Source organism: Motacilla alba, chromosome 2 (assembly GCF_015832195.1).
Source record: "Motacilla alba alba isolate MOTALB_02 chromosome 2, Motacilla_alba_V1.0_pri, whole genome shotgun sequence".
Lineage (NCBI taxonomy): Eukaryota > Metazoa > Chordata > Aves > Passeriformes > Motacillidae > Motacilla > Motacilla alba.
The window spans coordinates 127,981,195-127,998,245 of NC_052017.1; the positions used below are offsets into that span (position 1 = coordinate 127,981,195).

Consider the following 17,051-nt stretch of genomic DNA (forward strand, 5'->3'; position numbering starts at 1 on the left):
ACAGATGGCTACCTTCATAACAATTTCAGGTTTCTGTATAATATACATAGATACAAATAGCAAGTATATGTGTACTATGCCTTGAGAAAGCAATTCTGAAAAAAAGGCAGTTCTGTTTAGATAAATTGCCCTCTAAAAGATTATGCAGGTCACAAGCATAAAATTCCTTCTCCCTACATCACAAAAAAAGTCAACTCCAGAAATCACAGAAAAACTTCCAGAAAAGTACAGTGCTGGGCAACTTTGTCCTGCGTGCCTGATGACTTAACTTTGCATGTTGCACAGAAATTGTGACCTCAAAACTACAGATGAAAAGTCCCTGATTTAAATACTTCACCAGAAGTAGAAGCAGAATAACAATTTCAGATATTACTAAAGAATTAAGTATTACCTAAAGATCCTTCTGCAAAGAATTTTCTCATGGTAAAAGTGCGTACTGCAAGACTGACTTGCAGTTACTCCATTCACTCATTAGTATTTTTTATTACTGGCCCTAGATGATGCAGACTTGTATCCATTCTTGCCTACACTGTTTTACCTCTCTGAACACACTGGCACATTCCTTAGGGATTTAAGGGTCCTCATCAGACTATCCTGTCAGACCTTCCCTAAATGCCTCAGCCTAAAAGCTGCTTTTGTAGGTGATCACTATTTCTAGTTTTTGACAATAGAAACTGTTCTCTTTTACATCAGAATTTCTGGACAATGGTAGCAAAAGCAACTTCAGAGAAGACATAACTAAGGAAACTTCCCATGTTTTATATAAGCATCACCAAATGTAGCATTTCATTTGTAACTCCTTACTATATGGATGGTATTTAAAAAGGAAGCACAGGATTTCAAGCCATGTAATTATAGGCAGTCTCTGATTTGTCCTGTGTTTTGGAAATACAGTGCCTCCAAACCACTAAACATGTGATGTCATAAACCCTGTTATCAAGAAATGCCGTCATCACACACCATGCACCTGTACCATCTATTCAGGCAGAATCAGAATATAATGCCAGTCTGGAGAGGCAGGGGGAGCAGAGGCAGACGGACACACACAGACCGAAACCACATAACAGCTATAAACTAAGCACCAGCTGCCCTGTTAACCTTATTCGTTAGCTGATGTACTGGCATCCCTTCCCAAGTTTCCTGTCCTTCGGTGCATCTGTACGCACTTTGAGATGCAGCTCTTTACACACTGTGAAAAAGTAATTTTTTTTGGTGTATCAATCAAACATTTCAGATTAACCTAAAGTAGTCATAAACTCTAATCTGGCTTTAAATTAAATACAAATCAGTTACAGGGCAAACAAAAGACCATTTTTTAATGCCTTAATTATGACCTCTGCCATTACAAGCTTTATGATACTTTTTATATGTTCACTGGGGGGGGAAAGGTCTACCATCTGAAAAACTAATGGTATCTTATCAGGAGTTACTCTTCACCTTTTCTGAAAACAGACAGGGTTTTTTTTATAAAAAATAATCTCACATTTTACTGGCAAAGCAACCTGCTAAACTCTCTTACCTTTCCAGCCTCAAAGTTTGAAATCTCCTATTGTGTAGTAACTAGAAGCACTTTAAAATCAACAAATCATCTAAAACTGATTAAGTGGAGAAGTTATTTGTATTCACATTTTCAACACAGCTTAGTAGTAAAGATGCTAGCTTACAAAAATAGTCACAATGAAGTTTTCAACATGACGGTCAGGGAAGTTTATTTTGAGAATTCTCATGTCTTTATTTTTCCTGCAATATCTTCTGGGTCCTTGATCTCTTTTAAAGTAGCTATTAAATAAAGCACAAAATTGTTGGGGTTTAATTCCTTTTAAGTTCTGAGGAGGATTCAAAACTCTATGATTCTGAAGCTAATTCCTACCAGAAAGCAAAAATCAGTATGTCTTCAAAGTTGAAAACTTGGCCATTATGTTTCTTTGCTCAGAGGAATCTACATATATAGACCTTGCATTATCATTCAAGAAGTTTTTTTCTTGGCACTTAAAACACAGAATAAATTATATGCAGAAGAAATAAAGAAGCTACACTAACCTTTTAAATATTATAGAACAAAAAATCCCATTGTTTTTGTTTTCTTGTACCGTACACTTGGCATGGAAGTTCTCCAATCACAAGGATGACTTCACATAAAGTACCAAAGGTTTGACCACCAGTGAGGGGGGATCATTCACTAGAAAGGCTGCCTGGACAGCTCTGTCCTTAAAGCTATTAAAGATGCCGTAGACGAGGCCTTGAGTAGCCCATTCAAGCCAAAACTTGCTCTGAGGAGTGGATTGGAATAGAGACCTCCCTACATCATGAATTTAGGAATTCCGGTTATTGAACAAGCACAGGTTAGAAGTTTCCACTTGCTAAGTTGCAAAGTTGCAACTTTGTTGTCTCAGTTTGAGGGGACTGAGACTTAATCCTTTCGTACTACAGATACTATCTTGCACAGTTGTAATGTCAATAGAAGTCCTTGCCCACACAATCAAAGTTTCCTACTAAGCCTTAATTTTGAAGACACAGCTTTTCCAAGCTTTTATTTCTTCCTAAAAGTTAAAAATGCTGGTAACAAACCAGTGAAAACAACACGTTCTAAATGCTGACATAAGCATTTATTTCATCACGTAAGAAAATAAGGCTTGTCAGTTTTGTTGCCAGCAACAGATGTTAGTTAAAACTAATCACAGATTGACCTGGAATGCATCCAGACATCGTTAGCCAGTTAGTATTCATATTACGCAGCATGTGAAGACAAAACAAAACCACTGAAGTCAGAATTTTCAGTCTAATTCCAACATTCATTTTCTGCCTCAAGGTACTACAGTGAGTGAGAAAAAAGCCTAACTGATGAATACAGCCTCTGCAATCTCTGTCAAGTACTCATCCTTTGCTGTGTTGACAAAGTACCAGTTCACTCTTTCCACACGAAGCAGCCAGCATCATTCTCACCACGACCCAGACCTGCTGAGCATAATAATTGAAACCATTAACTATAAACATTTCAAATATAAGACACACATTTAAATGGCAATTTCCTTTTTATTTTAAAAAATTTGCAAAGCCAGCTAATGAGAACAGCAAGCTCTTAAACAGGAATGCCTGCAAACATATCAAACCGAATAAAACCTGAAAAGTTTACACAAAAAGAAACAAAAAAAAAAAATCAGTAATTTTTAAATTTTATTAAGCTAACCTCAGTAAGAAGTGTCACTTATTAATGCGGGTAGCACTGAAAATCTTCTATTTGAACCGTTTGTGTGGTCAGTCAACCAGCACTTATGTTTTTATTTGATGCAAAGACATAAGACTGGAATTAATCTAAAAAAAAAAAACCCAAAGCATTACAACTCCATCCTTTTGTATCCTCCATACCTTGATGTACGACATTCAATGTCCTACAGGTATTTCAACCAAGAGCTAAACAACTGAACTGGGCACTATTTACAACCGTTGATGGAAACTGTTTTGCATCTTCCAGTAATTAAAAGTTAAAATAACTGTCAATACTGTCAAACCTAGAATGTGTTATTAGAGCATCTTTTCCTCCTTTACAGCAAACTCAACTTAACTTTCCGTGGACCAATGGGCCTATCATTCAGTTCATTAATAGCAGCCATCGCTTCCTCATAGTTTGTCATAGCAACAATGGCATCACCAGAAGGTAATCCTTGTTCATTGTACTGCACAGAAACTGACTCTGGTATCACTCTATAACCATAGAAAAAATCCAGAATCTCATTAGGAGTAGCTTTAAAAGGTAAATTTTTCAAAAGAACAGGAACAACACGTTCAGAACCACCACTGAAATTTGGTTCTGGCATAAATCTTCCTTCAGGAAAATTTCCCATTTTATTATTCCCAAACTCCATTCTGCCAAAAGGTTCACTGTCACCACCAAAATCCATGAGGGGTGGTGGACCCCTAAAATCCTTCGGAGGGCACATGAAGTCCTCAGGGGGATGTCTAAATTCAGAATGATGCCTGAAGTTCCCAGGGGGACCAAAAGAATGCATGGGTGGCCCTTGTGGTGGCCCAGATGGTGAACCAACTGGACGGGAGAAGTCACCTCTGTCATACGGATGTGAATGACCATGCATTTCATTTGGTGCAGATAATGATGCAGCGACACCAAACTTCTGCATCTGATCTTCAGAGATAAGTCTTATTAAGACTTCTGTTCCCAAAAATGTTTGACGGTTTAAATTTTCTGCTTTCATAGCTTGTTCTTCAGATTTAAACTTCACTAGTGCTTCTCCCAGTCCAACTCCTTTTTCGTCATAGAGCAAGTAAATATCATCTTCGTCAATATCAAATCTTGAAAAGAACTTCTGCACTTCAATTTTTGACACATCAAATGGAAAATTCCTTACATAAACACAATTCTTAGGGCTGGAATGACCTTCCCGGTAACTTTTTTCTGATAAGGCCTGTCCAAGATGATCTCTGTCTGGTGATCTTTTCCTCTCACAAGAGTCAATTATTTTCAACATTGACTTTCTTGAAATTGGAAAAATGTACACAGGACGATTGAGAAGAACCTTTCTATGACATTCCAACGCAGCCTGATATTCTCTCTCACTCCTTAACACCACAAAGGCATCTCTAGTCCTTTTCTGATGCTTATCTGTTAGAATCTTGATCTGTTTGCTGTGTATATCCAGTTCAGGAAAAAAATCTCTCAAATCTCTCTTTTCCACATTAAAAGATAGATTTCTTAAGTGTATGTAATATTCCTGGCTAGGAGATGAACGAGAATGCGTTCTCTGTCTCCTTGGTGATCTTGAACGAGAATGCCTCCTTGAATGCATGTAGCCTGAACTTCTTGGAGAATGGTCTTCACACAAAAAGTGATCCATTTCATCTGGCACGTCTATCCGCCCACCACATTCAATCCACCGTTCCTCTGTAGTTGGACTAATTTCTATAAACCTCTGACCCATGTATTGTCTGTGACGTTTAAGTCCTTCCAAAGCATCACCAGGTGTAGCACATTTTACCAAGCAATCACCATTGTTTAAACCATTGCGGTGCTTTATCAGAATCACTCCATCCACGCGTATCCCCGAAAGGAAAGCGCGTACTTCAACTTCTGTTGCAGAGTAAGGTATACCACGTAGAAATAGGTAATGATCATCCGGGTTAAACGGGTGGGAATCCTTTCTTAACTGATAGTTTGACTTAGGTATACCCATATCACCATATCTTGTGCCGTTGGTATGGAAACCAGCCTCCAGGCGACTTGGTGGCCCGTAACTAGGTTTTCTTACTCCTTTTGGGGAAGCCGTAACTAAATGTGGTATATCTCCAACACTTGATGTACTAGAACCATTGGTACCTGTTCTTCTAGAGCCAGACATAGTTTCTCGTCCCCCACGGTCAAATCGTTTCCGGCTCATTTCTATGGTATTCTGCATCTCTGCCTTGCTGCTGAGAAAGAGCTCTATGCGCGAGTCCTTGATAAACCCTCCCGAACAGCTCATGGCACGCCGTGCATCTTCATCTGTTGCAAATATAATAAAAGCCTCCCCAATCTCTCCTCCAATAATATGCACACCTCCATCAGGAATATTCAATCCCAAGAAGAAACGACGAATATCTGGAGGACCCGCAACAACAGGAAGCCCCTGTAAACGGATGACTACAGCCATGCTGAGCTCAACCCACAGCAAAAATCACCTGCAGACAAAAAGGTACACATGATAGCACGTCTTTAGTACTCAGCTATTACAGTATCTTATCACTTAAGAAGCTAGAGCCTTGTTAATGAATGCCCTTGTCTCATCAAGAGAGAAGGTATCAAAAAACCCACAAGTTCAAGAGAGCAAGATTAAAACAATTCACTGAATGTTGATTAGTCTGAACAATTAACCACTCCACCAGCACTCGTGCACAAATCTATCAATATTCCCTACCCTAAGGGCAACAAAATCCACCTAAGTCACTCCTCACCATCCACAATACCTAAAGAACACCTCAGGTCTTTCACAGCATAATTACTATGTGCCAGAGATCTCTGCACACTCCTAAGGAACAAAAAAAATCCGGTTTACTTTTGAACAGGACACTAACTGATTAAAGGAGAAAGGAAAAAGAATAACTATGTGACTGGAAAATGAAGTAACTCACAAACAGTGATGACTTTATTGCTTTGACAAGTTGCTCTACTGATCAGTTCTGTTCAATAATGTATGTTTTCTCAGCATTCAAAAAAGTCTCTTTGGCGTAGTCAGAGTATTAACTGCAGTGGCCACAAGCATATCCTAGTTGCCAGCCACAAGTCTGTGAGGGAAAAAGGCTGTGTATGATCTTGTCTCAATACTCAGTGAGAAGTGTTAAGCTTTTGACAGCTTACCTGTTTCTGCTTTGGAGACCTGATAAATTCTGTAAAATCAACTTAACTGTGGAAAGAAAACGAAACATAATTAATGGCTGATAGCTGTACTTTGCTTTACACACTGTGCTACACTGCTGCAGCCCATCCATAGCAGCGGCTAATAAAAAAGCCAAGCATGTTATGAACCCATGTGAAGAACTCCTTCCATGTTCCACCGCATCTTTCTGTTTCCATTTTAGAAGCAAAAGAAATTCAAAATTTAAGTTGACTTCTGGAAACGATGAAAATATGATGAGATTACTTGGTCATCAATGGTGCCACACTGAACTGTTGCAATGAAACGGACTGACAGCGTATCGAGGGAACAGTTCTCAACTGAGTTCTTGAAAGGTGCTTAGGTCCATCTCAGGATCACACGACATGTCCATTCTTCTGAAATCCACCTGGTTTCAAACTTCACAAGAGTATGCTACTCACCAGTCCAGCACTGCACTTAACATACACAGTGAAGACCATCAGATGAAAGAGCAAAAATATCCAACAAGGAGAAACTTCAGAAAGTACCTGAATTCACAAAGCCAACTTCAGTATTTTCCTTAAATCCTTACTCTACTGCCTTTCAAACATAAGAACAAGAAAACCTTGAATACACTGACTTAACATACCCTGACTTTCAACATTTTATAACATCACACAATAAACAGAACAATATTCTCAGAACAAACACAAGCCTCTGTAGCAAATGACTGCACCCCTTGAAAACACAGCAGCCCAATGCTCTGAGCATTTGCAAACACTCCTTCTCCAAACCTTGCTCTATAAAGCACTAGATCCCGATGACGCGTTACCTACCAATAACCATTACTGTCACTCCACCTGAACGGAGCAAAACAAGAGCAAAGCCCAAATTCTGTCACTAACGGACTCCACGTCACTTCTGCACCAGTACTCCGTAAGCACAACAAACCGAGAACAACTGCCCACTTAGAAACTTCACTAAACAGCATCTGTTCTCTGTACTTTGGTGGTGAGTCGACCCCAGCCAGCAGCCAAGCACCCACACAGCTGATTGTTCACTCCTTGTCCCCATCAGAGGGATGGGAAAGAACAAAGTCGAGAAAACTTGTGGGTCAGGATAAAGACAGTTTCATCAGTGGAAAGAAAAACACAAAACAAAGGAAATCACTCACCACCTCCCACAGGCTGACTGATGTCCAGCCTTCCTCCAAATAACAACTGCCTTGGGAGCCAAGAAAAAATCCTCTCAAAGAAACCAAAACCATTAAAATACTTCTTCCTCTACCTCAGATTTGCAGCCCAGCATGATGTTACACGTCACAGAATATCCCTTTGGTGAGTTTGGGTCAGCTGTCCCAGCCATGTTCCCTCCCAGCTTCTCACCTACTCTGAGCACACTCACTGTAGGAACAGAGTAGGGAAAATCAATAAAGCCTTGATACTGTGCAAGAGCTGTTCAGCCACAGCCAAAACACCGATGTGTTGTCAACATTCTTTTAGCCACAAATCCAAACTGAACTGTACAGGCTGCTGTGAAGAACGTTAACTCCATCCCAGCCAGACCCAGAACACTTTACAACGTGTCTTCTCAACAGATGCAATGGCAGTGCCAAAAAAGCATGGAGAATTCAAGGGCAGAATTTTCATACAGCACCTTCATGTCTTGAAAAAGTAAATCCGCTGCCCTGCTACTTCGTGATGTATTTAATCTGTAGTACTTCTGGATTCACAACTCTGCTTTCTTATCCCAATTTTTTAAACATCATTCACAACAGCTCTCCTCCATAATTCTTCGGTGATAAACAGCAAGTTCTCCACGATGCACCAGGGATACAATACACAACCTTCAGTGGTGAAAACCAGACCAGTGGTTCCAGATCATAATGGGATTTCTAAGAAGTCCACAAACAAATGCAAGTTCAAATGATAGCTCTTACTGACTGTATAGTAAACCATCACACATGGGTAGAAAGCACAGACAAGCCATCCAAATTTAAAGTGCATAACCAAAAAAAAGTTGACTTGTCATGAAAAGTAAGAGCAATTCATCAACTGAACAAGGACTTCAGAGAGCAAGGATTTGGAGAATAAATAAACAACTTCACACCACAGCTTAAAAGCACAGAAGTGTACAGTTTTATGAAATTTTATATATGAGCAAAACTGGCTAGAAAACAGTACAACATCTATTCTTCCATAGTCTCAGGAAATTCCAAATATTAAAGCCATTAAAATAATCCACACCTTGTAAACACGGTAGGAAACTAAGTCTGCACTAGACTAGGATTTTTATCATTACACTGAAAGATTACACACAGACTGCAAGCTAGAAAGAACAGCCACAGAAACACCCCGTCTACGAAACTGGACCAGTACAGAATAACCAGCGGAACAGGGGAAGGTTTCTTATGCTGTTCTTCAAAATAAGCCTTAAAAGAGGAAGCAGGCTGCTGCGAATAGCGGCTTTCACAGTGCTGAAGGAAAACATGAGTGAGCTCTGCAGCTGGGCCCGCTACACGGTCGAATGTAGCACGGAACCGCTTCCGAGCAAGTCGCCCCGCCGGTACCAGCGCTGCAGGGGAGCCCTGCTGCCCGGGCGGGGGGGACGGGGCGAGGGGAGGCCGCCCCGCGCCACACGCGCTGCGGCCCGCCAGAGCCACCGGTGCTGCGCCCCCACGAAGAAGCTCGTCTGCTTCACGACACCGGGACAGGGCTGAGGGAAGCACCGGGAGCGGGGAAGTGGGGTGGGAAGCCCAGGGGCACAAGAAGGCCGGGGCATACGGAGCGGCCGCGCAGCGGTTCCGCGAGCGTCGGGTAACCGAGAACCGGCAAACTCCGCGCCGCCCTCGGCCACACGCCGCACCCAGGGAAGGCATACTCTGTCCCTCACGCCATCCATCCACGCACCCACCGGACACGCCGCTCAGACGAGCGCCGCAGCTCCCGGCACGGCTCCGCCAAGATGGCGCCGCCTCCGCTGCCCCCCTCAACGCTGAGGGGAAGCGGCGCTGCGCGAGCGCGGACCTGCGCGCGCACCTCCAGGCGGGGCGACCCCGCCCCCTCCGGTGCAGAGCGCGTGCGCAGGCCGCGCGCCCCATTGGCGCGCGGGCGCGAGCCGCGCCGTATACAGTGCGCATGCGCTCTCTGCCCTGGAGGCGCGTGTGCGCTCCGTGCCTAAGTAGATCTGAGGGAGCTGTGATACCAGATGGGTTCGATTGTAGGTCTGCGTGCTGACACACCTGTACCGTGACGGATCCGTACGTACAGACCGGTGGCACGGTGACCGAGCGCCGCTGTGCTCTGCTGTGCGCTGTGCTCAGGCCGGTTCCCGCCGGTGGCGGTGCCGAGCCTGAGGCGGCGCTCAGCGCTGCGTGTCCCAGAGCTCGGCACGGCTCGTAACGCCGCTCGGGGCTGGCCCCGGCCTGGCTGTGGGGGGAACGGAAGGCGGGGATGGAGGAGAAGGAGGAAAGGGTCAAGATTAAGTAAAGGGAAGGGCAGAGGCAGAATGCCTTGGTTGTGCAAGCGACGTATATTTATTCTAATGTTTATCCTACCTGCCTTCCCTGACTTTACGTTCTCCCCTGTCTTTTTATGCATTATTCAGTACTTGTCTGTTCCATTTTATGTAGGGAAAAAAACCCCTGTACTATTATGGTAGATTCACCTAGCAATGTTGCCGACTTTAGGAGTGCTCTCAACACAGATAGAATCTTGTTTAGAAAAAATACATTGTTTATTCTGTGCGGGGTACAAGGTGGAGGTTTCCACAAATCAAGCACACCAGTAAAACAGTTATGTCTTCACAGTCAAATGTACATGAACCTGAGCCTGGAGACAGGTAATTCGACTTGAAAACATAATCTCAGCTTTTTAACAGTTGTTAAGCCAACAAAATAAATCCAATGAGAACTAAAACATGCTAATGTCGAAAATAATAGGCAATTAGCACACAGGAGAAGGACAATAATAAATAACTAAAATCCAGGACACGGTCTCTTGCAAAGTTCTTGTAACATCTGAGGGAATGAGAGAGAAAAGGCAACAGGCAGAAACACGCACAAAAAGTTCCACCTGAGCATGAAGAACTTTACTGTGCGGGTGCACTAGAACAGGCTGTTCAGAGATTGGGAAGTCTCCCTCACGGGAGACATTCAAGAGCCATCTGGACACAATCCTGTGCCGTGTGCTCTGGGATGGCCCTGCTTGAGCAGGGAGGCTGGACCAGATGACCCACTGTGGTCCTTTCCAACCGGACTCATTACGGGCTTCTGTGGGATGTGAACGAGTGTGACAAAGGCGTAAAAGGCAAAGTGGAGTAACGCTGAGCATACACCGGCTGAGCATCCACGGCTCTAGGCATTTTGTGTTTTCACCTTGTTACCGCTTCCCTCTCTGGGGAGAAATTACAAACACATGTTGCATTGGGATGATACACTATGCATCACTTCTAGAGACGAGGTACCGGAAGGTGCAAACCGGGCACCGTGTCCTCTCGTTTCTCGCTCCTGCTCTCGCACAAGACGAGCGAAACTCTCAGCACACCGAGCACACAAACTCGGGCTGGCGCACCCTCCCTCGCCCCGCCGACGCTTCGCTTGTTGCGGCGGCGGGCCCCCGGCGCTCGCCGTACCGCGCGGCTCTGGCCAATCGGCGCGCGCGGGTGGGGCGCGCGGTGGCCATGGCGACGCGGGGCCGCGGGGCCGCCGCCGCCGCGCTGCTCATGGCGGTGTCGGCGGCGCTGCCTCCCGCCCGCGGCTTCTCCGTCCCGCTCCAGCGCCCCGCCGACTGCGGCGCCGAACACTACTTCGACAGCTCCCGCCTGGCCTGCGCGCCCTGCGGGGCCCACCAGCGGCAGAGCGCCGGCGGTGAGCGATGGGGGAGGCGGGGCTCGGGCGGCTCGGCGCTGAATCCGCCCCCCGCAGCGGGCGGTGCGCAGTCGGGACTCGGGCTGTGGCGGTAAAACAAGCACAGCCTGAAACAGCTCTGGGAAATGTCGTGAAAGGGCCAGGATCCCGCAAAGATCTGAGAGGCCCCACGACAGCTGTGATGTATCTGACTTTCAAGATTTTTCTAACAATCTTTTTTCCCTCAGGCATTATATTGTATTTGCGTTTTCATCTGTAAAATTGTACAGGACCCTGAATTTATGTTGTCGATCACTTCGGTAACTTGAAACTTCTTGTCAGGCTTGAATGTCAGAGATACCAAGTGTCAGATCCTCATGTGCCTGTACTAGTCCAAGTCCCACACGGGAACTTGGAGCACATACAGCGCAGCCTGACAGTTCTAAATGGAAAATACGGATAGCTGGCTGCTTTCTTTAGGGCATGAGGAGGTATTAAAGGGTCCATCTTTCATAAAATATAGTCTAATGAGAGTGGGAGTTTCCTGTTGTGTGTACAAATTTGAGACCAAGACCCAAGAACATCTCTCTCCAGAGCTGGTGCTTCAGTGGGAAGCAGTGCTGTGGAGGGCTGTGTTCCCAGCTGCTGCGTGGAAGCTGCTCACCCTCTCCACCACCACCATGGTGCCCTAAGGACTAATCCCATAGTTCACTTACTGGTAAAAAAATACTATTTGTTTTCAGATCTCCTGATAACGTGTGTGTCTAGATCCATAGCTCCTTTTTAGGCTGAATTTTCTTCTAAATAAAGGGCTTCGAGGAGAGGAAAATTCCAAGGGGAGGTCAACAGTTTATTTTTTCCTGCAGATATAACTGGAGCAGTGTAGGTAGGTGCCACTCAGTGCTGTTTGCATGTTGGCTGAATTCCACTTGTGATTGCCCATACAGTCCTTAGCTAGCTCATCAGCCTGGACTCTGCTTTCGGATGACATGCCTAAAAATCTAGGTATTGTTACTGTGAGTGTCACAACTGAAACTTCTCATTGATCTAATCCAATTGGGCTTTTTCTTCTTTAGAATGCAGTAGAAATGTTTGATCACTTTGACAAATGTTTCTGTGCAGCTGGTCTCATTAGAATGTACATTAAGGTTATAAAACTTTCCCCAGAATTTGACATTATTTTTTGCCTGCACAGTTCAATAAGCTCAAACTATAAAAACAGTTTATTAGTACATATAATCAATTTCGGGTTTTGGTATATGTTTAAAAGTACAGAGGGGAATTCATGACACTGAGACAGGAGAAGTTTCTAAAAAACAAGTTGTTTAGCACTAGCAGATAGGCATTATATTGTGCCATGAAAACAGTGTTTAATTTCATGCAAAATGTTAAGTATGTTGTGTTCACTCACTGAAAACCATTCAATATAAACCTCGATTCCCATGCAAAATTTTTAAAGCCTTGGGTTTAAAACAGCTTTTCATACAATTATATTTTGAAAAACCTTTTCATAGGAACACATTTTGGTTTTAGGACTGACTTCAGATTGAAAAAAAAATGCCTGTATACAGACATATAATGCTGGTGTTGTAGAGAGGAAAGACTGTGACAAGATTTAGATGGAGAGATTATATCTCTTACAGACCAACTGGTAAAATTTGGTTTAATTAAAAAACCCACAGAATACAAGCTCTGGGTCCCTGTTCCACCCTGGTAGATCTGTCAGCCTTGTAACATTCTCCTAAAACACCTGTGTACAAACTGGATCATGGGCAATTTTTAAAAAGCAAGATGATTTTCATCCACATCTCACTCAAGTGTTTTATGTGTCTATCTAATAATCCATCTTGATCTCTTGAGAACAATAGTAGCTGTTATTAGTATTCTGTTACAACCAGTCAGTTCTATATAGATTAAAAGTGCATTTGTTTTGTTTTCTTCAGGTAGTTCCTGTGAATGTGAGCCAGGATACAGGATGGTTTCTAGTAATGATGGGTTCTCCGTTACTTGTGAAAAATGCCCAGAAAATATGGTAAGTATTTAATGTTTCATGTTTGCCATAATGATAGAATACTAGTCATAACCATTATGGGGGTTTCAATTTTAAATTTTATCCTGACTGCAAGTTATTTTTCATTAATTTTAAATATTTTTGTGTGATAGTCTTTGATTGGGAATTTCTAAGACCATGCTTATATGCAGTATTTTTTTCCAATTTAGAGTTGTCTACTTCTATTATTTTGCTTTTTTCATTACAAAGTTGACCCCACAGACAAAATAAGAATTTTTTAAGTGTTTAAGTTCTTTCACTGCTTTTCTTCTCTGCTTTGTCCTTGTCCAGAGAGCACAACTCTGTATAATGTTGAAGATGCTTTTCAGCTCATTGATATCTTAAGTGATTATTTATGTAAATACTATTATTGTAATATTTAGGCTGTGTCTTCATAATCCACAATATTTCATCTTCTTACTTTGAAATGAGCTGCTCCTACTATGTTACTTTAATTATAATTATAGTTTGGTCAGTTCTTCTGATCTTCCCTGACAAATTGTCATAATTTTGTGTCATAATCTCAGCATTGATCCAGAGACAGCAGGCTAAACCAGATTTTTCCCACTATAGTAAACAAAAAATGTATTTTCCATCAAATCAACTTTTGAGGGTGAAGCCTTCCTGAATAATTCTTTCTCTTCAATAGCTGTAGAAGAACTCTCAGGAGAGCAGCTTACTTGCCTGAGTTAGGTGTTCAGTGGCTAATGGGCTTAGTAGGTAATTTTCCTTTTCTTTCCATCTTCTTGCTGTGTTAGACAAAGACTTTGGCACATACCCTTTTGTGTTGTGATCTTTTGCTGTTTTTTCCTCTTTCCTGCAATGGTGGCATTTGCCTTTGATCTGCTGCCAAGGCTTTTGCAAAGATAAAATGGCCATAGTGGAGAAGGGAGTAAAATCAGTAGCACTTGAGGATGAGAGTTGTCTTCATTTTCCTCAGTGGTTTTTATCTGTAATGCAGTTACTTCATAGTGTAAAAGGAGTTTGGATGTGAACTGTCTGGGTAGGTACAAAATTCCAAACAATTATATAAGCTTCTTCACTTACAACTCTTCCATTTCCATTACTTCTGTATATTTACATGCAATTGCAATATGCAATTTATATGCAAAGTGTCTATGTATGCATTATTATGTTTATTCAATGTATCTCTTTTTAAACATTCTACTTTTCATTTTCCCTGAAGGATGTAAGCTAACAGGTTTGGAAGAGCTTAACTTTGTTTTGTGTGTCTGCTAGAAGTTACTTTTGCCAGATTGTTTAGCCTTTTTTCATCTTTAAAAAATTCATGAATGTTATTGATGTTTTGTCTGAACACATCGTCTAGTAACTAAAGACTGGATAAGGCATTCTTCACAGATACTGGATGATCTCTATATTTTTGAAAATTCTAATGTTTTATATTTTATTTTAGAGCGGAGTTACTCGAGATGGATGGAATTGTATTACTTGCCCCAAAGGCCTGACTTCAAAAGGAAATTGTAAATGCCCCAATAATGAAATACTAGGTAAAAAATGTATGCCAATTATGAGATGATAGCACTTGTTTTAGATATTTGAGTTTACTGAGATATGCTCTTCCGATCAGTAAGAAAGAAAATTTTACATATGCTTTCATATCTAATGTAAAAATTCAACATTGATCTTGATCTTGATTGTCGTGAAAGACAACAGATAAATCTGTACCATTGCTCATTGCAATGAAAGCTACTATGCAAACATTCCATAAATGAATCCTGGTGTATCACTTCCTTCGAGCTTTTGGCAATGGATGGAGTCATTAAAGTTGGAATAAAAGCAATGCCAATATAGACTATAAAAACATTACAGTGTTTGGAGGTATAAAGAGCAGTAAAGGAATCACACCTGCCTGAGTAGGCGAAAGAGAACGGGCTGAGCAAATCAAGCAAATGGCTGTACATTAATGTCAGTGGATTTCATGCCTCCCTGAGACACTTGTACCTGTGATGTTCTGAGATGTGCTTCCCTATACCTGTGCTTCTTACTTGATGCCATCTAGAAGTTGCAGATGATTTTCAGTAGACAGAAAAATAATGTTAAATTTAGTGTTTGTGTTAAATGGATTTTGCTTATTTTGCGTGGTAGAAACATAAGAGCAAAGTACAGTTTGCATCAGTGGTATAAAACATAAAACATAAAAGCTCTTGGGACCTCTAGTTTTCCTTACTTTCAAAGAAGTGGAATGCCTGTAATTCTCTGAGTAAGTATTACAAATGTCCACTTTGGTTATATTTCTAACAGAGTATATTGGAGAATCAGTGTTTTCCAGATCAATTATTTTAAATTTTCCCAGGAATCTGGAAAACACTGAATACCAGTCTTCTGCCTTAAACTTTATGAGTTACAAAATGCATTCCAGACCTTTATGGTAAAATCTTGAGAGCAAAGCTGATTCTGTAATTTGACATGCAGGAAGAACATTAGTACTGTATTTTTTTTATTATCTTTGGATTTTTTTTTATAATTAGATTTGAAATCTCTTGTCATATGATATAGTTGGTGGAAGATGCAGTTTTGAAACATGGAAATTGTGACATTTCCATGAATCATTTCAGATGGAATGTAATTTTTTTTTCCAGTAATTTGCAAACTTGTTGTTTTGAATTTTTGCTTTGCAATGAGGCCTTTGTTTGAATCTTATTCAGACTAAATAACAGAGGACTGGCCAAAGTAGACATGAAATGTTGCATTTCTCATTTAAAACTAAACTGCCAGTGCACAGCTATAAGCAGTGCACACTTACATACATGCATGAATGTGCATTTATAGTGAATGTTATTTGCATGTTGTGCTCTTGATTTTTTCAAAATAAACTCTTTGAATTTGTTTTAGATCTGCACAGATGCTGAATTTTTTCACATTTATCTTGAACTGTGTGACACTGCATCAGGCAGTTTTATCAGAGTTGCTTTTCTTTTCTGCTTAGTGGAAAGAAGTGTCGATGGTGTTTTGCTTGGTGAAGCCTTGTGCATACATTGTAATGGAAGTGAGCAGTCTTTCTCTGCCTCAGATGCATCAGGAAGCAGGTGGGTGCTCTTTGCCTTTTGTGATGATAAACTTGAACATGTCATGCTAGTTTAAATGGAATATTCCTGAGGAACAGACTGTGTCTTTGGGATGACAGTTTTGAAGGCAGGGAATTGGAAATCCTCAACCCTGTATCAAACCCACTGTTTTTTGTGCTCACGGAAGTCCTTATATGGCCAGCAGCTTGGTTTTTTGGTCTTGCTTTAGTGTGACTAAAAAGCAGGCTTTTGATTGGAAGCAGAAGAGAATTCTTATTCTGATAAACTATTATTTGATTTATTTTCTACTTCACTGATAGCAGAAACAAATCAGTAATCACTTTTGAATTTCAGTTCAAACTAGTGAAGTTGCTGATGCTGTTCCTGGGCAAGCTATGTAATCAACTTTCTCTGAGGACCAAATATAATACTTAATTACATTTTAAGTGCATTCTTCATGTTTGTGATCCATAGGTGTATAAGATGTGAAAAGACATTCATCCAAGTAAGCAAGTCTTGTGACTGCAACAGCCCAAACATTCTAGTAAGTAGAAGAATGGTTATTTTATTGAAGTTCAGAAAAAGAAAAGTTATTTTGACAGTGTATCAGTATCTTATTAATAATTTTTTATTCTTCTATTTCTTTCAGACTGGGGGGTTGTGTTTCTTGGCTCGTGAAGGCTTACCCCCAAAGGGAGTTGCAGCTGTTCGTTTTGCACAGCTAGTAAGTATTTATTCTAAAACACTTTTAAGCTTTCTCATTACTTACTTTCAATAAATATTTC

At 41.5% G+C, this 17,051-nt stretch overlaps 2 protein-coding genes across 5 annotated transcripts in view; one reads left to right on the forward strand and one right to left on the reverse strand.

The window, feature by feature from the left end:
• Nucleotides 1–3,157: 3,157 nt before the first annotated feature.
• RBM12B (RNA binding motif protein 12B) lies at nucleotides 3,158–9,381 on the reverse strand. Of its 3 annotated transcripts, none has more exons than XM_038127765.1 (3): nucleotides 9,258–9,381; nucleotides 6,347–6,392; nucleotides 3,158–5,670 (listed from the first exon to the last, which is right to left on the reverse strand). In XM_038127765.1, the coding sequence occupies exon 3, from the start codon at nucleotides 5,640–5,642 to the stop codon at nucleotides 3,543–3,545; it is 2,100 nt and encodes a 699-aa protein (XP_037983693.1). In that variant the 5' UTR covers nucleotides 5,643–5,670; nucleotides 6,347–6,392; nucleotides 9,258–9,381; the 3' UTR covers nucleotides 3,158–3,542. The 3 variants fall into 3 exon arrangements, with proteins under 3 accessions (XP_037983693.1, XP_037983696.1, XP_037983695.1); XM_038127768.1 differs by having other exon boundaries at nucleotides 9,254–9,349; XM_038127767.1 differs by lacking the exon at nucleotides 9,258–9,381 and having other exon boundaries at nucleotides 6,347–6,477.
• A 1,619-nt stretch (nucleotides 9,382–11,000) lies between these two features.
• Nucleotides 11,001–17,051, forward strand: part of TMEM67 (transmembrane protein 67) — a 32,663-nt gene continuing 26,612 nt past the window's right edge. For both annotated transcript variants that reach the window (XM_038128878.1, XM_038128879.1), the window contains exons 1-6: nucleotides 11,001–11,211; nucleotides 13,134–13,222; nucleotides 14,655–14,748; nucleotides 16,188–16,287; nucleotides 16,741–16,810; nucleotides 16,916–16,990. In XM_038128878.1, coding sequence (XP_037984806.1) covers nucleotides 11,025–11,211; nucleotides 13,134–13,222; nucleotides 14,655–14,748; nucleotides 16,188–16,287; nucleotides 16,741–16,810; nucleotides 16,916–16,990 — 615 coding nt within the window. In that variant the 5' untranslated portion in view covers nucleotides 11,001–11,024. The remainder of the gene's footprint in view (nucleotides 11,212–13,133; nucleotides 13,223–14,654; nucleotides 14,749–16,187; nucleotides 16,288–16,740; nucleotides 16,811–16,915; nucleotides 16,991–17,051) is intronic.

What these genes read in the sequence shown, in the direction of transcription:
- RBM12B (XM_038127765.1), bottom strand. Translation starts at nt 5,642, where the DNA reads ATGGCTGTAGTCATCCGTTTACAGGGGCTTCCTGTTGTTGCGGGTCCT.